Here is a 22,569-nt window from a genome sequence, read left to right as displayed (position 1 = left end):
GGTGCAGACGAGAAGGGGGCGTTAACCTTCAACATCCTCGCTCCTGATTGGCTCTTTGGTTGCTATGATACTCTTGGTTGGAATTCTTAGCTCCAGATTAGCCGCTAAACCTGCTCTGGCCTCGATTAGCTTAATTTGGAGCTGAACGCTGTGGGTGACATTTCTTTTTCACAGTCTGTGGCTATAACCGAGATTTGAGAAGCGTTATCTGTTTGGTATTAGCGCCGCGGTGGATTTACGCCGTCTCCTCCGCTCTAATCCAGCGCCCAGCCAAGACAAGGCAATTAACTTAAGGGCCTTCATAAGACAAAGAGCCAGTGTCGCCAAGGATCCCTCAAAGAATTACTCATCTTCTTTACGAGAGGTGTGTTTTTTACAGTCCCACGAGACTTAATTAGCACGTAATTATATTTGCTTTCAGCGCGGACTCTGAGTTCGGCGTCTCTCAGCACAGAAATGTCATGAAGCGACCGCCGCAGTAAAAACACATCATTTAAAAAGGGCTGTACTTTGCGTCTGTGCAGATTGCGGTGTTTGCATGGTAAACAAATGAAGCTAACCAAAGTATGAGCGGTTTGCAGACGCGCCGGCAGCTCCGAGTCAGTGAATGATTGACAAAAATCCAGCTTAAACTCAGAGTTAAGCTTCTGTTTGTCTAATTAAATATAACGTAGTATGTGTTTGAGTGTTTGTGGTGTGGAGTTATGTGGAAAGTCTGGATGCACCTGTAGTTTATGCCGTAATTTGTGAAGAAATTATGAATGAACCAATAGTTTTGTGTTTGTGTGAGGGTTTAAAATGACTCCACAGACGGAGCATAAAGAGGAAACAACATGATGTAATGACGCTGGATTCGATTGTGTAACGTGACAACATAGAGTTTAAAGCCTAGAATGAGGAAATGCTCATGTTTTACTCAAGTAGGTCACATCTTCCAGCTAAGATCGTCCTAACGAGGGAATTGAAAATCAGATATCGATACTAAAACTAGATACTCATTTCAGCGAGTATCGATATTAAGAAATCATTTTTACAGGACAGAAATGAACCTTTCCCCAGTCTGTTTATAATGATAAGTACACACACATGGACTAAACCAGGACTAAACCGGGACTGAACCAGGACTGAACTGGGACTAAACCGGGTCTGAACCGGGACTGAACCGGGACTGAACCAGGACTGAACCAGGACTAAACCAGGACTAAACCAGGACTAAACCAGGACTGAACCAGGACCATTATGAACCTACTGGACACATTGGAATATAAAAGAAAGTTCTACCATTTAACATTGAAAATTTGTGTTTTTCTCAGAATTGCTGTGGCGTTTCGAGTCTATTCCTTTGTATAAAACCCTATTTTAACATTTTATTATCACGACAGCACTAGTCCTGACCGGGCCAAGCTGGAGACCTGGTCATGGATCATCTGCTGCTCCAGTGACAGGACGTTTAGCTCTTGTTTTCCATCGTTGAACACTTGTGTCTCTTAACACATAGCCAGCCTCTCATGGACATAGGATACTCAAACACTGGTAACAAAGTGCGTTAAGTGTCTTGCATATGGACACAATGGCAGCAAAAACACTGGTGGAAACAGAAATTGAAACACATTATTTTGGTTCATGGGCAAATACTAAACTCGAGGAACTTATTTAATCAGCCTTTATGACAGTGTGAAATCGAGCCCTCGACTCGTACTGCTGCCTGTCAATCAACCGCAAAGAGAGAGTCTGATCCGTGCTAACGCCAGGGCAATCTGCGGTCTCTCTGCTTGCTCTGTGCAGGTCGAGTGAATGAGTGAGCAGTTCTGAACATGTAACCTCCAAAACAACAGCCCATCTGGACCCAGGACATTACTCATCCTTATTTATGACACGTTTGATAGAACTACGGCCTTAAAATATGAGTATTTATGATGTATTTTGTGCAGTTTAAGATTACATTTAATGTCAAAACACCGACATGTTTGTAGAAGTCCGTAACAGTTTCCCTTCGCGTTACGTGAAATAAGAAATGTCCAAACTAACCAAAAAAGGTCAGGTTCATCATCACCACCATCACCATCATCATCTTTATTTGTTTCAGACATTTTTTTTTTCTGTCTTCCTCAAAAGCCAATCAAAGTCTGAAAAGGAATAGGCAGGTTAGAAAGAAACTGTGGGTTTTTTACGTGACGGGCTCCAGACATTCGCATAATCGATGATATTTATCCAAAGCGTGAGTTATTCCAGCGCTTTTAGTCGCAATATCCACTGTGCTTGACATCAAACTATAATAATCCATCTAAACTTTCAGGTTATTGATGCTTCTTTATCTTTTTCCCTAAGAGAAAATCTGTCCTTGTGTCCATCATCAATGACGAGCCAAAACTAATAACTTTATGGCTTAGCAACTTGTATTTTATGCCAAGCTCAGCACTTTGAGGCGCTAAAGTCTGTCTCTTCATCTTTATTATTGTCAACAAACTTTTCCCCTTGTTTTGATCAGATTTTTACTGAAAAAAAAAAGAAAAACAAACTAATTTAAACAGTTTGCAGCGTTCCAAAGTTGTTCCTTCTCATTAAAAGCACTTTTCACAACTCCCAGAGACCAGAGCGGAGTTTTTCTGTCACGCATGAAACAACAACTAGCATGCTAACACTCACTTCCTGATTAGACAGCGCACAGTGGACATGTTCTGACCTTATATCTGCACTAGGACAAGAACATTTGGTGTAAAAAACTGAGTCCGGGGCTTTAATCTGGCTCAGATTCAGCTTTGCAGATGCAGAATTCATTCAAGAGGTTTCTTCGTAGTAAAATTATAAAGACCATTTGGCACATTCTCCTCTCGTTTCCCCCGGCGACAGGCTCCCGAGCTGAACCTGATTGTAAAACACCTACTGTCAGGACGGCTTCATAAACGAACAGTTTGATAAATGAAAGTGTGACGGAGCAGCGCTGCAAACTCACGCTCCCAAAGCGTTACGAGAATATCCATTACTCAAGTGGATCCGGGATAATTGGCTTCGTCGGCTCAGAGCAATTTAAAAAGGCTTATTTTAACTATTTACAATGAAAAAACATGCCCAGCCAATTGTTGTACTTTATACTCCATTTTGTTTTACGAGGCTGGCTCTGGATGAGGAATACAAAACTCAATTGGCCCATTACTATTGGAAAACAAAGCTGCGCCTCTAAATAACCACGGAATACTGAATATTAGGGACATTTTCAGTTTAAAGACGCTTCATGTCACTTTTCTGGTGGTTGTATGCACCTGCTCGTCTCCATAGAGATGTTCGTGCTTTGCCAGGAGAGTTCCATAACGTTGCAGTGAATGTATTTTCCGGAGTATAAGTCGAATCAGCAAAAAAAGAATAATAATGAAGAAAAAAACAAACATATAAGTCACACTGGACAGAGAGTCAACATCAGACGAACAGGTTTATTCAAAAAAAGTAAGACTAGAACCAGTAAAAAACATCTTTGTGTTCGAGGGGTCAGTGTGTGGAACGACCTGGATGATAAATTAAAAAGCTTCTACACAGTAAAAGTATTTAAAAAGAAGTACAGTATAAAACATGACTTTTTGAACATTAGACGACACAGGAGTCATGTGACTGTCGTGGTTTGTAGTTTTTCTTTTGTTACATATTGAGTCATTTCTTGTAGAACTGATGCTGCTTTTCTTTGAATTCTTGTGCGTTGTTATTATTAAACAGGGTTAGGTTTTATAAGTACATTTTACTTCAGCTTAAACCTTTTTGATCGTGATAGAAACGTTCTGCACAACCTCATACAAGTTGAATAATGTTTGATTTTGAATGTAATGACTGAATAAAATACTTACTATTAGATTATGGGGGAGATTTATTTTACAAAATCCGAGCCCAAGAACAGACATTTTATCTTTAAAGGCAAGTTTTAATAATAATAATAAAAAATAAATAATAAAAAAGGTGACACGTATCGTCTGGAAAATGCAGTACTTCATTTACAGGTGTTTTTATTGATGAAAAATACTTCGATAATATAATAAGTTGCATTACTGACGTGAGTGGCGCCACCTCTCCGCAGATCTGACCCGGTGTGGCTCGTGCTTGCCTCTGGAGATGATAGAAGCTGAATTCCGAACAAAAATACATCTTAATTAAACTAAACCAGTAGGACATCTAAACCAACTCAAATCAGTGTTTCTAATGAGTCGTTTCACTTCACTTTTACCCTCCGTTTTACTTCCACAGTGGCCTTTTTGTGAGTTATTAGCTCAGTGGAAATATCAGAAAAAGTGCACGTCAGACTCGCATCGATACAAAATCCACGTTTATAAAGACTCCATTATGTCCTGAGAGTGAAGTCAGTGTTGAGGTCATGTTTCCAGGTGTTTTGTCCAGCGTTTCTGCTCTGTGTCATTGTCCACGTACTTTATTACGATTGGATCACAGTGTCCAGACGTCCTGATGTTTTGTCCAGGAAAGGTGTTATTTTTCCACAGTGACCTCACGTTTTTGGCCTGACCTCACAGACTCGCAAAGGTTCATTTTTAATTTAACTCGACAAAAACGTCAGTCATAGTTTCTGATAATTATGTCGCTCCTGAGTCTTTAAAGTCGTCGTCGCGTTTGACCCGTCAGGAGCCGTCTTTGAGCGAGTCGTGGTCAGGTCGACCTTCTCTGGAGAATTTTGTGCGTGTTTTGTGTTGATGGGGGAAAAAACGTAGAGCCTGGAGTAAACCCACGAGACACAGGGAGAACATGCAAACTGCCAAACAGAAAGGCACAGGACTCGAACCCAGAACTTTCTTGCTGTGAGGCGACAGTGCTGCCTACTCCGCCATAAGTTTGACGTAAGCGTGGGCAGGGTTTATATCATCAGTTTCATATTTTTATGCTAAAACATGAACTGAAGGTCTTAGTTTATTTTATTTATTTTAATCTGATTTTCCTCCCCAGTTTTCGTATTTAATTTTATTTATTTATTTTAATTTATTTTATTAATTTTTTATTTTATTTATTTTTTTTTGTATTTTTTTAAATTGTTTTTATTTATTTATTTATTTATTTAATTTAAGTATTTTTATTTATTTATTTATTTATACCCAATGAGAGCACTTGGGCTCTTTTTCATGGACTCCCTGTTTAAAATACAACACAAACAGAAACAAACTAACTAAACAAAAGTCCATATAAAACATTAAAACAAACATTAAAAACAGGAGCAGGTGTGTGTTCAAGTTTGTTATCAGATCATTACTTTGCGATTGTGTCTCCAACGTGTCCAGTTTTGCTTTTCCTTTAAGTAAATTCCAGTTTTGTGAAGTAAAAGAGTCTAAAGTCTGTTTCAGTGTCAGTTCTGGTGCAGCTCGTCCTTAGACTTATCCCGTCATGTGATCTGGGATTAAATGTTCCAGTGTCGGTGATTAACATGCACTTTTAAAACTTCTTCTTTATTATTATGCAGGAGATTTATTGCTGACCTTAAATTTGACCTGCACCTACATCAGTGAGACGTTGCCTGGTGCTTTTTTCCTGTAGCTGGAATGTGTTTTACTACAGCACTTTGAGTCTGAACGACTTAAAAACTCTGGAATGTCAAACCTTCCCTTTTGAATGAGAGAACAAAGTCTAATTTTAGTCCCAAAGCTGCTCTCCCCGAGGGCCAAAGCGTTTGACTTACCAACTATGGGAACAAAAAAGACGTAATGTTACTGAAAACTGAAAAGTCTTTGGTCTTTTCTCTCTTTTCTGCTCTGGACTAATATGGACAATGGAGTAAAGAGACGCACAAAAGAGACGCACAAAAGAGACGCACAAAAGTGTTTACCTCAGGTTTTCACCGGTGGGATTTTGGTGCATTTTTGTTATTTAAAGACACTGTGTAACTTTTTGAGTCTGCTTCCTGCTGGTCTCCATTGAGGGGCTTTTCACACGGCATGCTGAGTGTCTATGGCAGAATGTTCAGCCGTTGCCATGGTGACACAAAGCACACATTAGCAAACACAGGCAAAGAAGTGTTTAGAAAAAAGAAAGAAAAATGATAATTGGATTTAAAGAGCTCGTTTTCCGGAGCCTGTGATCAGTCCGTTTGTCAGTGAGTCACTCTCACCTTTTTATTGAAAATCAAACACAAACCGTTGGCTAATGCTAACGCTCGTTAGCCTGAGTGCAGTTTGTGTGGAGAGACGTGTTTAAGAGCTGCAACTACAGCAGGTCAGAGGATTTGAACCAACTTGGTTATTTCTGGTCAGATTGTGTTAAAATAAAACTAAAATTCAAATCTAACCTGAGAAACAGAGACAGACCAGAGCTGCAGCATGTCAAGTGCTTTGCCTTGAATGTACCATAGTGTGGCTTTAAAATAATATATCTTATATTTATACAGTTATAATGTTTAACATCCTACATATGTGAACAGAACAGCAACAATGCAAACAGGTTTAATTTAGAATATTTTTAAGAGTTTAGAATGTTCATAGTTTTATTTCTTTATTTTTTGTTAAAGTCTCTGCTCCTGTCTGCAGATCTTTACATGAGACTCTGATCCAAGAGGCACAAATGTTTTAACTCAGGACAAATGTTGCTGTTTCAGGCTCTTAAAAGTTTTTGTAAATCATTATTCAAATGTTCTATCAAAATTAAATTAAAATGTAGAACAACTGTCCTCAAATGTGACATAATTTTTCTCATATTGTAAAAAGATAATTCCTTATTTTTACTCATCAGGACCAATCAGCCCAAATAACAAAGAGAAATGAATAAAGCCACAAAAGAGCTCAGGTCTGACGAGGTGAACGGCAAAACAAACTTGGCCTGATGCCGTTTGTCATATTTACATGAAGACTGGTCAGTTTAATGCCATACTGTGGAACATTCCAAGCAAAGTAAGTATTTACTGCATTTCCTGACAACTTAACTCTACCATTTTGTGAGCCATATTTTGAAAGAGTTTGATCTCAGGAGTTTTTCTTTCTTTCTTTATTTTGCGTTGGAAAAGAAGCTTCACTCTCACTTCACACAGACGTCATGTTTCTGTCGTCACGTCCCAGGGCAGCTGTGGCTTTAGAATGACGGAGTTTAAAATACAAAGTAAAGTGAGACTGTTGTGGGTGTGGACGTCCTCTGTTGGGACACAGTTTATCCGACGCTGCAGAGTGTACGTTTGGTTTCAGAGCCTGAGTGGAGGTTTGTGTCGGTCGCTGCTCAGATGAATGTGTTAATTATGTGTTCACACTGCGGGACATTCCCCCTGAGCCGAGCGTTTTCTGATGTAGTGGAGCCGTGAAACTGCATTTTGGATGGAGAGAAGTCGTCTCTACGCTGAGCTGTGGGAGGATCTTTTTATGTTGCGTTGCCATGACGACGTGAAACATCCTAAGTTGTTTGAGAATCAGAACAAAACAAGATTTTACCGACAATTCTGCAGCTCCAGACGATGTCACACACAAAGGAACAGTTTTTTTTAATAATATAATTTTTCCTCATTTTCCTGTTTTTCTGTTTAATTTGACGATAGTTTTAGTGTCGTTTCAAGTAACAGAAGCGAGTTTAGGACGACGTCTTTATCTTTTATGTAAACCTTTCTAGAATAGGGTCTGCTACAGTATTTGCTCGTCTCCATGGAGATGTTATTGCGTCACCTGGATTGTTGCACAGTATGGCATTAAACTATGAGAGCTGTGCAGACACAAACCTCGCTCGCTCCTGCTGCTTCCTTCTTTATTTTTCTTTTTAATCTTTTTACCTTTTCCTCTTTCAGCGCTGGTTTTGTTTAGTTATGATTTTCTTTTAAGTAAACCGAGACTTTTAAACAATTTTTGGCAATTTTTTTAAACAAAATTTCTGACGAGCCAGAGACATGTCCAGGGGAAGAAACCAGGTTTTCTTAAAAACATGCACTCTTACAGCGGGCTTGCCTCTCCACAGATCTGTCCTGTAACCTGGCCTGTTGGTGTCACATGCTTGTCTTTATGGAGATAAGTTTTATGCCATACTGTGGAATATTCCAGTCAAAATAATAACATCTAACAAGTGAAAGACCCTCAGAAAAGTTACACAGTGCACCTTTTAAGGCAAGTTTATTTGTACAGCACAATTCATACACAAAGTAATTCAAAGTGCTTTATAGAATAAGAAAGACATTAAAATCACACAAATCAAAACATAAATAATCACAAATAATCATCATGAATTTAACATTAAAAGAGAAAAGTGCAGAATAAAAACCTTTCAGTCACAGCAGAGAAACAGAAAAACAGAGAAACAGAACCAGAACAGAGTCTGGATTTAAACACTGTCAAAGTCGAGGCCTGAGTCACATCTTCAGCACAGGACACATGTGTGAAGTACTTCCTGGTTCTAGTCCTGACCCGAGCAGCAGTGTTCTAGATGTTCTGGATGTTCTGGATGTTCTGGATGTTCTGGATGTTCTGGATGTTCTGGATGTTCTGTTCTGTGGCTCGTTTGGAGAGTCCAGTGATCAGGACGTTACAGTCGTCTAATCTACTGGACACAAACGCAGGATAAGTCTGAGTCTGCAGCATGTGGAGACTGAACCACAGGGGTCCCAGGACATGTTCCCTCTAATTTTTCACGAGTCTGAGCAAACAGTGTGCACTGTGGTCGTCGGACGTGCGCACTGTGGTCATGCTGCATCACATCCATCAAAGTTAAATGGTTTATTAACAAAATCAAATTACCGCATTTACATTTCTGTTATAAGACTTTTACTTAAGTGCTTTAGCCACTTATACAATGAAAATGACACAAATCCTGACCTGTGTAGTATGTTAATGCTATTGGAAGTATAAATATTTAATTTTAACTATGGCAAAACATGAACTTCAACCAAACCAAGACAACTGTAAACTCCAATGTTGAAAACACACGTAACATTTTTATGATAAAGCTCTGACTTGTATTATGAGTATAAGTATAAGTATATAAGTATATATAAGTATAATCCATTGTGTGAAGCTTTTGCTGTGACTGAGTGAGTTTGTCCTACTGTGTCTGGGACAGAGTCCAGTCTCTTTCTCAGTTTATGACACGATCATTTGATTTTTACAACAATAAACTAGTGACAGTCAATGACCAAAACACACTGAGAGGAATCTGTGTCTGCAGCTGCTCTATTACTGTACATTTATATATCAAAACACAATATATAATGTGTATTTGTATATAAAATATATTCAAAACAAGTTGTATGGGTCAAAATAAATATATATTTACAAACCACACACTGCAAACAGTGAACAAACACACACTGGAAACTAAAAACACACTGTACATGATTGTACAGTGAGACTCATTCTGTGACAGTGACTCAGTGGTTAGAGGTTGGCAGCTCGAGTCCTGCTCGGACCAACTTCTGTCATTGTGTCCTTAGGCAAGACACTTCACCAAAGTGGTGTGTGTGATGATTGGTGGTGGTCGGGCGCAGATTGGCATTAGCTAATGCTAATAATTACACATAATACACATTTGACCCACAATTAAGTCAATAGCAGAATAAACCACACTCACCGATCAGGAACAGCATCCAGTCCATCAGCACATCAGGTCCTCTGCTCCTCAGTCCATCATTAGATCTTCACTCGGTTCCACGAACCGCTCCAGGTCCAGATGCCTCTAGTTTAACTTGTACAAACATCCACAGTGTCCTCGGTCGCGTACTTCCTTTGTTTTGTCCGTTTCATCATGTTTAAAACGCAAAACTTGCAAAACAGTGCGTAAAATTACACAATTACGCGTGCGTAATTTTACGCGCGGATCTTTGCCCGAGGGCGGGCCGTCGGAGCGTTAAGGGGTTAAACACTTAAATCATTAACGAGTCTTGACTCCACATCGGCCACATCAGCTGAAACACTGGGAGTGGGACATAAGGACATAAGGACATGAGGACATAAGGACACGAGGACGTCTGTCAATGACGTGGATAAACTGCGCAGATCCGTCTGTGAATCACATAACTGTCTGGAGCAGCTCGTCCCCGGTCACACTCACTGACTCACACTGAAAAATAGCGCAGAATGAATCGTTGTGTGTTTATTTTATTTTCAACTCCGGTTCGATTTTGTTGTGCGTAGCTCAGATTTTCAGTGCGTGGAGACCGTGTCAGCAGTGCGCCAGTGCGCACGTGCGCAGCTTAGAGGGCGCAGTGGTCCCAGGATTGAACCCTGGGGCACCCCACAGCTCAGGGACATTTTATCTGAGACACATTTTCCAATTTCAACAAAGTGCTCCCTGTTTTCTAGATAGGACTTGAACCAGTTCAGTGCAGTACCACAGATGCCCTCCCAGTCCTCTAGACTCTGTAAAAGGACATAACTGCAAAATGCTGTTCAACACTCAGCTCTAACATGATTAATCAGACTTTTCCTGCATCAGTTTTCAGGTGGATGTTAAAATTCTAACTTACTGGTGCCACATTTTACTTGTGTCATAGTAGTGTTTATAATCTTATGCTTCTCCAGTTTGTTTCGAATCAAAACAACGTACATTTTTCAGGAAAAATGAAGCCGAGTCGAAGCGTTTCCTCTGCTCTGGCATCTTCTGTTATCAGACGCTATTTTTAAAAACTTTTCCGTGTGTTCATATTTTATTTCAGCGATTTGTGCCCACGTCTCCCTCCAGGCTTGTCATCTTTCTTTTGTTTCCTCATTGCCCCTTCCTCCTCCTCTTCTTCCTCCTCCTCCCTCTCTTTCTCCTCCTCCTCCTCCTCCTGTTCTGTGTCTGCTCTGACAAAGCTCTAGAGCTACATGTCTTGAATAACAAACCACTGGGGGTATTCTCTCTCTTTCTCTCGTTGCATAGACTGTTCCCGACAGAACAGGGGCCTGTGCCACTGAAACGAGCCTCTGTCGACTCTGTGAATCCAAATAACTCGTTCAGCAACGTGTCCGATGGGACGATTTACGATAATATTGTTAATCATGATAAAAAGGCTCCAGACTGACTCATGTTTCAGTTTCAACGCAATGTTTAGATGTTAGTTCTGGTGTTTGTCCACAAGGGGGCGCTCTGTCGTAGCAGTGACACTTGTTTCTTCTGTGTCTGTGGCTCGTGGGCAGTGGATCCTGATCCCAGTGACTCCACACATTTATATCCTCCACTGAAGAAGGTGAAGTCTGATGTGTGGAATTATTATGGATTTGAAAAACAAGAGCAACAAGATGAGCCACCGATCTGCAGAGTCTGAAGGAGAAAAGATACGACTCAGAGGACAAACACGAGCGACAAACACGAACATTTATGACACAAACATCTGCATCATTTGACAAACCTGAGCCTAAAATCTCCATCTTATTTAACACACCGTGAGAAATAAACTATTGAATGTAGTTTGTGTTAGTTTGGATTTGATCTCCACAAGGTCCTGGTGTCCACATATGAGGACATTATACTGCCTTGGTTTAATAATTATTATGACAATATCGTTAATCGCAATCACTTTAAACTAATACTATTGTTTTATGTTGAAAATTACAATACTGCCTAAAGAGAGCAGTTCAGTATCCAGTTTGTTCTTTAGTGTTAAAATCATATATTCTAAAATAAATAAACCCACACAGACAAAACTTCACACGACAACTGCAAAAATAAATAAATACATTTTTTAAAATTTTTTTATTTTATAATTTTGACCCCAAATGTGTGCTGTTTTCAATTTTAGTTTTTGTCTCAATGGTTAAAATTACACAAAAAGTTAAACTAAACTTTGACATCGTCCCACCTCTTACACGTCTTACTCCGCTCGTGAAAAAAGTGTCAAAATGGACGAAATGCTGATATTTTAAATGTTCAGTGGTTCAGGAGGAGTAGATGCTGGTACAAGTCTAAAGTTTGTATAGATTTGAATAATTTCACATGTAAGTCGCACCTGAGTATAAGTCGCCCCGACAAACTATGAACAAAGTCACACTTATCGTCCAGAAAATACAGTAAATAAAATAATAATAATAATACATTTTTACCTGCAGTACCAGTATCAGCCTGAGGTGTCGTATAAACTGCACACACAGATCTACACAAAGTAATTCAAAGTGTTTTACAGAATAAGAAAGACATTAAAATCACACAAATCAAAACATAAACCATCACAAATAATCATCGTAAAGTTAATATCAAAACAGAAAAGTGCAGAATAAAACCATTTCATTCACATGCAGCTAAGCAGAACCTGGTTTAGACCTGGTTTAGTCCTGGTTTAGTCCTGGTTTAGACCTGGTTTAGTCCTGGTTTAGAGCTGGTTTAGACCTGGTTTAGTCCTGGTTTAGACCTGGTTTAGACCTGGTTTAGTCCTGGTTTAGTCCTGGTTTAGTCCTGGTTTAGTCCTGGTTTAGTCCTGGTTTAGTCTCTGTCTTTGCTAAAATCTGCTAAATCTGCAGTTGTGGTAATGGCATTTGTCCGTTTTATTTTTTATTGGACACGTTACAGGCCTGAGGTTAAGTGTTTCTGTGTGTGTGTGTGTGTGTGTGTCTGTGTGTGTGTGCATGTGTGTGCGTCTGTGTGTGTGTGCATGTGTGTGTGTGCGTTGGGGTGTGTGTGTGTGTGTGTATTTATTGGTCCTTGGGGGTCACTCTCTGGCGATGAATGATGATTGAAAATATCGATTTCTGTTCATCTGAGGATTGTGACGTGAGGAGGCGTCACATGAGCAGATTTGGGGGGAGGGGCCCGTGAGCCAGACGTCGATTTCAGCAGACGCCCCGCCGTGGTCGACCCGCCGGGCTGTTGAGTCAAACCTCACTCAGTCGCTTACTGTTTTTGATTTTGAATGAAAATCGTACGTCTTTGTGTTCAAATTTAATATTTTCCATCCATCCATTTTCTTCCTCTTATCCGGGGCCAGCAGGGGGCACCAGTTTAATCAGGGACTCCTAGACTTCCCTCACCCCAGACACGTCCCCCAGCTCTTGACACGGCCCCTCCAGTGTGTCCTGTGTCCTCCTCCCACCGGAACACCTCCCTCCCGCCTCAATTTTAATATTTTAACTTATAACAAACGTCTATATTATCGTTGTAGGAAAATATAAATAAAAATACTTTCACATCGGCTTCAAACTTAAGTATTGTCTTTGTCGTCTTTGTCCTTTTTGCGTATTTTTTCTTGCCAAAACCTGCACAGCTGTGAACAGAGATGAGTTTCTTCTGGTGCGTATAAATCAACACATCCAAAATACGCACGACTTATACTGCCCCTAGTGGTTATTAAAGGAAATCTACAAACTCCTTGAACCGTGTCTCCTCCAGTCATCACCGTCTGACGTGTTTATGTCTGATTAAACTTCGTGTGGTCGTCTTTACGGCTTTGACATTGAGGCGACTTGGACTCGGGGTCGTGGCTTGGTCGTCGTGGCTTGGTCGTCGTGGTTACGTAATGCAAGGACGCGGTCGGCGGCTCATTCAGGCGGTTTAACGTGTTGTAAATGTGTAACTTCTGTGGCGTCGTGTTTATATGAAGCATGTGCTGTTAGAGTCTGTGTAACTTGTCTGGTTTTATGACACGTGAGGTCATGTGATGGCCCTGAAGCTGTGACCTGAGGTGTTGTTGGTATCGGTGACATAATAACACTGTTTTTATTAAAATGTGAGTGCAGTTATTAAGGCAAGTTTATCTGTAAAGCAGAATTCATACACAAAGTAATTCAAAGTGTTTTACAGAATAAGAAAGACACAAAATCACACAAATCAAAACATAAATAATCACAAATAATCATCATAAAATTAATATCAAAACAGAAAAGTGCAGAATAAAACCCTTTCTGTCGTATGCAGCTGAACAGGTCCTGGTTTAGTCCTGATTTAGACCTGGTTTAGTCCCGGTTTAGTCCTGGTTTAGTCCTGGTTTAGTCCCGGTTTAGTCCTGGTTTAGTCCCGGTTTAGTCCCGGTTTAGTCCTGGTTTAGACCTGGTTTAGTCCTGGTTTAGTCCTGGTTTAGACCTGGTTTAGTCTTGGTTTAGTCCTCCTCATGTGAGTTGGTTCATGTGGCTCATGTGGGAGATGTTCTTTGGTGCTGGTCCATGGAGACACATGTGCTCGTACTTCCTGGTTCTAGTCCTGACCCGAGCAGCAGTGTTCTGGATGTTCTGGATGTTCTGGATGTTCTGGATGTTCTGTTCTGTGGCTCGTTTGGAGAGTCCAGTGATCAGGACGTTAAATTCGTCTAATCTACTGGACACAAACGCAGGATAAGTCTGAGTCTGGGTTTGACAGTTTAACTTTGATTTTTCACATGTTTTTAGATGTAAAAAGCTGCAGATGTTACTGATCTGATGTGTCTGTTAAAGTTCATTATTACCTCTAGATTTCTCTCCTGAGTTGAAGGTTTTAGAGACACTGGAGGTGACGCTGACACTTTCTCTGTGTTTCTGTGACTTGAGTCTTGTTTGAGTTTATCTGGAGAAACTTTCCTCTTCCTGAACAATTTGGGATGATTATTTGCAAATATTTCTGTGTCACTTGTTGGGAAAATCTCATTAGTTTATTGTCGATGCAAATATTAAATCAGTATAGACTTATTTTAAAATGACAGTCAAGCCTTAATTTACCTTCTCACGGGCCACATAAAATGACGTGGCGGGCCGTATTTCGCCCCCGGGCCTTGAGTTTGACACGTGCCTTAAATTGTAAATGGTGTTTATATTTTTCTAAATGTCTAACGATCCTGTGTGTTGTGTGTTGTGTGTTGTGTGTTGCAGTGGAGAGAGAAAGCGTTCAGAAAAGGACATTTACCAGATGGATGAACCTGCATCTGGAGAAGGTGAGTCAGATTCTCACGTTCTCGCCGCAGACTCGCTCCACCTTCATTTACAATCTGAAAAGCACCGCACTGTTCCTTTTATAGCTGCTCCACCCCAAACATGCACCGCTCCTCCGCTCTCCGCCTGAACACCGGCCACAGCGTCGCTCATGTGTGCCGAGTACTGCAGAGGCACGTGCGCACATAAACACACAGGCTCCGCCCCCCGCACTGTAAAACAGAATGTGTGCGGCGAGAGGACGAGGAACAGCACGGACAAACTGAGACTGAACCAGGACTGAACCGGGACTGAACCAGGACTAAACCTAGACTGAACTGGGACTAAACCAGGACTGAACCGGGACTGAACCGGGACTAAACCGGGACTGAACCAGGACTAAACCAGGACTAAACCAGGACTGAACCAGGACTGAACTGGGACTAAACCAGGACTAAACCAGGACTAAACCAGGACTGAACCGGGACTGAACCGGGACTGAACCGGGACTGAACCGGGACTGAACCAGGAAGAACAACACATGAGTTATTACTTGAATACATTTTTTTTTAATTTTCAAAATTGTATTATTATTATTAATAATATTATTATTATTTATTTTATTTATTTATTTTTTGTGCAATTTTTACTCATTTAAATCCACTTCTCACTGGTTGCAATATGTTTTACAAATTTACATAAAAATAAATGTAAAGTGATGTTCATATTGTGCGTTGTGTTGTGCAGTGCAGTGTGAATAATAGATGTGGTTTGTGCGTTCGCTCTGAGCAGCATTAAATTTTGATGAGAATGTAAAGTGCTAATGTGAGGAGACACAGGAGGAGACACAGGAGGAGACGCTGGAGGAGACGCTGGAGGAGACGCTGGAGGAGACAGAGGAGGAGACAGAGGAGGAGACACAGGAGGAGACACAGGAGGAGACACTGGAGGAGGTGTAACTGTTAGAAATGTCCCTCTGTCCCACAGTCGAGGAGCTGCATGTGCCCACGGGACACCCCTCCTCCTCCTCTCCTCCTCTTCTTCTCTTCTCCACTCTCTCCCGTCCCTCGTGCAGACTGAAGACTGCTGTCATCCTCCTCCTCTCCTCCCCTCCTTCCCTCCTCCTCCTCTCCTCCTCCTCTCCTCCTCCTCTCCTCCTCGTACAGGCTGAACACTGCTGTTCTCCTCCTCCTCCTCCTCTCCTCCTCCTCCTCTCCTCCTCCTCTCCTCCTCCTCCTCCTCGTACAGACTGAACACTGCTGTTCTTCTCCTCTCCTCCTCCCCTCCTCCTCTCCTCCTTCTCCTCCTCGTACAGACTGAACACTGCTGCTCTCCTCCTCCTCTCCTCCTCCTCGTACAGGCTGAACACTGCTGTTCTCCTCCTCCTCTCCTCCTCCTCGTACAGGCTGAACACTGGTGTTCTCCTCCTCCTCCTCTCCTCCTCGTACAGACTGAACACTGCTGTTCTCCTCCTCCTCCTCCTCCTCCTCTCCTCCTCCTCCTCCTCGTACAGGCTGAACACTGGTGTTCTCCTCCTCCTCCTCTCCTCCTCGTACAGGCTGAACACTGCTGTTTTGTTACAGTCATTTTTTATGGAGTCATTATTAAAAATCTTTGGCCCAAATCTCCGAGTTCATGTAAAATTAATTAAAGTTTAACAGCAAAATGAAAAAGTCATGAATCAGAGACACTGTGGCTTTACTTTTGCTTTAGATTCAAGTTTATTTACAGGATTAAACTGCATCTACAGGACGACACGTTTAAATATAATCTGTAATTCAACAGGTTAAAGGAGGAAACACAGGTCTTAACTTTGACTAAACAAAGTATTTTCAGACACAGTGACCCACTTTAACAGTAAATATGGAACAAAATGGACTCGTGTATATTAGAGATGGACCGATATATCGTTTGGCCAATATATCGGGCTGATATTTGCCTGAAGAGTAAACACAAATCTGTATTTTAACACTTTAGTGCAAAGAAATAAGTGCAAAACATGTCTGCACAGCTCTTTTAAAAGTGTATGTGCCTGTGTTGTACTTTTAAATTACATCATTTGGGGAAAATAATTTAAATCTGCGTTCAGTATCGGCCTGAAAAATATCGGCAGAGCTGATCCGAGACCAGTTTCTCAAATCTAAACAATGAACCAGTGATAAAAGTGCGGGCGCTTTTTAATATTCTAGATTGATTGATATGTGTGATATCTGTATCCAATGTGTTTTTTGTTTTTAGTTTTCTTTTTCTTTTCTATTTTATAATTCAAATGAGCTTTTTTAAATGTATTTCTTTATTTCTTTTTTCCTTTTTTTCTGATTCAGATGTGTTTTTTGTTTTTTTGTTTTTTTATGATTCGGATGTGTTTTATTTAATTCATTTTTATTTATTTATTTATTTTAGTTTTTATGACTCAGATGTGTTTTATTTAATTAATTTTTATTTATTTATTTATTTATTTTATTTTTTATGACTCAGATGTGTTTTATTTAATTGATTTTTTTATGATTCAGATGTGTTTCATTTAATTTATTTTTATTTTTTATGATTCAGATGTGTTTTATTTAATTATTTTTTATTTTTTTCTGATTCAGATGTGTTTTATTTAATTTATTGTTTTTATTTTTTTATGATTCAGATGTGTTTTATTTAATTAATTCATTTTTTTATGACTCAGATGTGTTTTATTTAATTTTTTTTTTTAATGATTCAGATGTGTTTTATTTAATTTATTTTTTTTTTTTCTGATTCAGATGTGCCTGAGCCGGTTCTCTCTCACCTGTGACATCATGTTTGTTTATTTGCCGTGTGTCGTCGTGGTGACAGGATTGAGATAAGGCTTTTGTTTAGTTTCACACAAAAGCAGCTTGTCTTCTCTTCACTCTCACATTTTGGCCCAATTTCAAAACTCTGACCCAATAATTGACAATCAGACGTTTGTTTTGTTTGTTTTGTTGTGTTGGGAAATTTACGCCTTTCTTATCTGACAGACTGAGATGGTTTTAAATTATCTCTGGAAAAGCCTCTTCTGTTTCCTTAATTTAGGGATTAGATTATTAGAAAAGGCCGATGTTTTGTGCGTATATGGATCTTTTTTTTATAATTTATGCAACGTTAAAGATCCTATACAAACTTTTTCTCATGCATTTGAGCAAAATCAAGTCTGTCAATCCATCAATTTAAACACAAACTCACTTATAGGGGCCCAATTTGAGCCGAGTTCTGTATTTGGAATAACTTGAGCCAATCAGGAGCGAGACTGTTGAAGGTAACGCCCCCTCCCGCTTAGCAACGCTGTCAATCAAACCTGTGGCTAACGCTAACAGGAGCGACCTCGAGGAAAGAAGGACCTGATTTGTCTGTTATTAATGTTCATATCTTGATTTACAGACACAATAGTGAAATAAAACCCCCAGGATCATGTAGAGGGTTAATACGAACATTTAAGACTAAAAAAACAGAAATAAAACTCAAAATAACCAAAAAAATACAACGCAAAAAAACAAAAAAATAAACAAAATAAACAAAAAAATAATAAAACTAACAAAAAAACTCAAAATAATAAAAATGAATAAATAAAATAAAATAAAAACCCTAAAAATTACTAAAAAAAAACCCAAAAAACAAAAAAACCCTAAATAATAAAAAATTAACTCAAAATAACAAAAAAATACAGCGCAAAAAAAACAAAAAAAGAAAATAAACTAAAACAAATCAAAATAACAAAAAAAACCCTCAAAATAATAAAAATAAATAAATAAAATAAAATAAAAACCCTCAAAATTACTCAAAAAAACAAACAAACAAAAAAATAAAATAAACAAACAAACCCCCCCCCCCAAAAAACCCTAAATCATAAAAAATAAACTCAAAATAACTCATAAAAAATAAACCCAGGATCACGTAGAGCGGGTTAATACAAACAGTGTTAGTGTCATTTATAAATACAGTCTAAGCTCCGGTTCTTTCTGCTCCGTTTATTCTCTGAAAATTTAGCTGAGTCTTACTAAAATAAATCAATATTTAACTATCAGACAGTGGACAGTGAGTTACTGATGACTTCAGCACTTAACCGGAGGAAACGTGTGTGTTTATAAAAGTAAGTATTTGCAACTCAAAGCTAATGCTAATGCTACGCTAATCTAAATGTTAAAGTAGAACACAAAAGGACTTTAGGTCATTAGATGCATTTCCATAAAGCTCATTGTTTTTCTGTGCAAACTCATTCCGATTGTGGAGCGATTTTAACATCACTAATACGTTTAAATGTCCGTTAGCTTTAGCATTAGCTTCAAGACACAAATATAGTACTTTTTTAAGCACAGACGCTTCCTCTGGTGAAAGAACCGCGATAAATGAGGGACGACGGGAACACTAAATCAGATCTAAACCAATTAGGACTAAAGCAGGACTAAACCAGGACTAAACCAGGACTAAACCAGGACTAAACCATTTATAAACCAAACAGAACACACAGTTTTCTACAAACCTGAGCGTCTAAAGCAGTGACACACCTGGAGGTCTGCGGCGAAACTACACCAGGCCTCGGTAAGTCCCTGATCGTGGAATAACTCGTGCGTCTCGCTGACTTAAGCTCTTCTTTTTCTTTGTATTTGATGTAAATGAGCTGCCAGTGGCTCCTCAAACTCTGCAGATGATGAATGGGGCTGTTTCCTGGAGCATCAGGGTCATTAGAGTCCGGCTGCGGCTCATAGGGTCAAGGCCCTGACAGGTCATGTGATCCTCAGTGACGGACGCAGCACAAACGTCTGCACAGGATGAATTTAGATCTATGTTAGACGCTCGTTTCATAATAAAGGTCAAATCTGGAGTGTGAGGCGTGTTTAAAGTCACAGTGTGAGTGAACGAGGAGTTGGAAAACACGATGATTTATTGATTTAAGATGATTTTATTAAAACAGATCAGTATTTAACATAAAACTTTGGCTGTAAAATGCAATGAGTCTGTATCACTAGTATTGGATTTAAATCATGGTGGGAGGAGTACTCGATTTTGTTAGTAAAAGTACAGATATCAGTGTAAAAAAAACAAAAAAAACTCAAGTAAAAGTTAAATAATCACATGAAAAAATCAAAGTAAAAGTATTAAAATTTAAAAATGTGCTTAAAGAGTAAAAAAAAAGTTTCACGCAGATTTTCAGATCGAAAAACTTCAAATGTGGTGATTTTGACAGATTTGGGTTGAATTCAACAGAAACAATGGACTTGATTTTCTAGTGGTATATTTTTAAAAACTACAAAGACGTTAAACCTAAACCCTCAGCCTTTTCAGCAGGTTTAAGGCAATAAAAAATACTAAACTCTAAATGCAGTGGAGTACTGCTCTCAAATGTACTGAAGTTAAACTAAAAAAGTATCCACTTTAAATTGTACTTATGTAAACTACAGATACCTACTTAAGTGCAGTATTTTACAGCTTTTACTTTATGTTCCACCACAGGAACTTTGAACTGTTCAACTGGTGCAGCATGGATTTGTATTTGGTTGTCAAAAATAAAAACCCAGATACACACTGCCCCGCCAAAAAAAAACAGGTCCCACGCTCTAATATTTGGTTGTTCTTTATCTTTGATCACGTCACATTCTCTGTGTCGTTGTTCCGATTTCACTTCTGCAACGTCACAGATTTATTTCCATCCAGTTGTTGCTTTAATGTTTCTCCTGTTTCATTGATGATGGTCGAGTCTGACGCTGCTCAAAGCTTCAGCACAAAGATTCTCACTGGGGTCAAGGTCTGGACTCTGTGGAGGACATGTGTGAAAATGACGTCTCTGTCTCTCTCTCTCTGCTTCTATTTCTCTCTGCCTCGCTCCCTCTTTCTGTGCATCTCTCTCTCTGTCTCTCCCTCTCTCTCTCTTTCTCTCTCTCTCCCTCTCTGCTTCTATTTCTCTCTCTCTCCCTCTTCCTCTCTCTCTCTGCCTCTGTTTCTCCCCCTCTCTCTGCTTTCTCTCTCTTTCTCTCTGTGTCTCTCTCTGTGCATCTCTCTGCCTGTTTCTCTCGCTCTCTCTCTCTCTCCCTCCCCCCGCTCTCTCACTGTCTCTCTCTCTGCTTCTCTTTCTCTCTCCCCTCTCCCTACCTTTCTCTCCCTCCCTCTCTTTCCCTCTCTCTGCTTCTCTTTCTCTCTCTTTCTCTCCCTTCTTCTCCCTCTCTCTCTGTCTCTCCCTCTCTCTCTGTCTCTCTCTCTGTCTCTCTCCCTCTCTCTCTGTCTCTCTCTCTGTCTCTCTCTGTCTCTCTGTCTGTCTCTGTCCCTCTCCCTCTCTCTCTGTCTCTCTCTCCCTCTCTCTCTCTCCGTCTCTCTCCCTCTCTCTGTCTCTCTCCCTCTCTCTGTCTCTCCCTCTCTCTCTGTCTCTCTCTGTCTCTCCCTCTGTCTCTCTCTGTCTCTCTCCCTCTCTCTGTCCCTCTCCCTCTCTCTCTGTCTCTCTCTGTCTCTCTCCCTCTCTCTCTCTCTGTCTCTCTCTCCCTCTCTCTTTCTCTCTCTCTCCCCCTCTCTCTGTCTCCCTCTCTCCCTCTCTCTCTCTGTCCCTCCCTCTCTCTCTGTCTCTCTCTCTCTCTCCCTCTCTCTGTCTCTCTCTCTCTCTCTCTCTCTCTCTCTCTCTGTCTCTCTCTGAATCCTGTCATTCTCGTCTTCATTCTCTAAACTCCTCTGCTGTAATAACCTGTTCACTCAGTTTATTCATGTGTCAGCTGAACCTCATTCTGCTGAACCTCGACTGGACCGACTGCAGGAGGAGACGACCTGTTTGCCGAGTTAAATCCACGTGGAGACTTATTTTTTGGCCGGGCAGTGCACTAAGCAATAATAAAACTAGTATAAATATTCAATACTAGAATTACTGCTCTACAGGACAAATGTGAACTTAAACTCCATGTACTTGATTTTTTACATGTATTTGAGCAAAATGTGTCTGGTCCCAGCGCAGATTTATTGTATAAACGGCTCTGGAGGTTTAAATAAGTTCACTGTCTAATTATAAAGCTTCTTATTGTCTGTTAATCAGGAAGTCTGTGTTAGCATGCTGCTGCTGTTGTTGTTGTTGTTATTGACGGGAAAACTCCGCTCTGGTCTGTGAAATTATGAAAAGCTCTTTTAAACTCATCATGGTGAATAATTAGGAGGATCAGAGTGCAGAAAGAAAGTGAGGAATAAATGTGGACCTGCGTTTAAAATGAAAAAGTTCAGTTTTTCAAGTTTTAACACCAGTACAGTGTCAATGAAACTGTTTAAGAATGTTTTTTTTTAAATAATATCACTACAAACCTGCCGTCAAACAATGGAACGATGAGGATAAACTTAATAACAATAAAACAATATGTAAAATAAACTGCATAAAGTGTGTAAATCCTCAAACGTCTGTGATTCTTCTTGTGTCCAGTGTAATCCTCCCATCGAAGTCCAGGATCTGTTCCGGGACATTCAGGATGGACATGTCCTCCTGGCTCTGCTGGAGGAGCTGTCAGGCTGCAAACTGGTACCATTATTACCATTTTTACCACTTTTACATTTTATTATTTTTAGCAACATCATTTCTAAGACTCCACAGCTCATAAATTCACTTGTAAATTTGTCTCTCGCAGCTGCACGGATTCAAAAAGTCCTCCCATCGCATTTTCCGACTCAACAACATCGCCAAGGTCCTGTCGTTTCTGGAAGAGAGAAATGTGAGTAAAGACACAAGAGTAATTTATTTATTTCACACATTTTGTCTTATTTAAGCTCGAAAAGAAGCGGGAAGAAGGAAACGTATTAAATCCCAGCCCAGCCTTTCATTAGGACATAAATTAAATTCTTTGTTTAAGCTTTTGTTCAATGGTTAATGAGGTATAAA

At 39.9% G+C, this 22,569-nt stretch overlaps 1 protein-coding gene across 1 annotated transcript in view; it reads left to right on the top strand.

The window, feature by feature from the left end:
• Nucleotides 1–22,569, top strand: part of clmna (calmin a) — a 92,052-nt gene that overhangs the window by 48,686 nt on the left and 20,797 nt on the right. Inside the window, exons 2-4 of the mRNA XM_033988424.2 lie at nucleotides 14,685–14,746; nucleotides 22,117–22,212; nucleotides 22,319–22,402. Coding sequence (XP_033844315.1) covers nucleotides 14,685–14,746; nucleotides 22,117–22,212; nucleotides 22,319–22,402 — 242 coding nt within the window. The remainder of the gene's footprint in view (nucleotides 1–14,684; nucleotides 14,747–22,116; nucleotides 22,213–22,318; nucleotides 22,403–22,569) is intronic.

This window comes from Periophthalmus magnuspinnatus, chromosome 22 (genome assembly GCF_009829125.3).
Source record: "Periophthalmus magnuspinnatus isolate fPerMag1 chromosome 22, fPerMag1.2.pri, whole genome shotgun sequence".
Classification (NCBI taxonomy): domain Eukaryota; kingdom Metazoa; phylum Chordata; class Actinopteri; order Gobiiformes; family Gobiidae; genus Periophthalmus; species Periophthalmus magnuspinnatus.
Note: the sequence above shows the minus strand (reverse complement) of the source record. Positions and strands in the feature narration are given on the sequence as shown.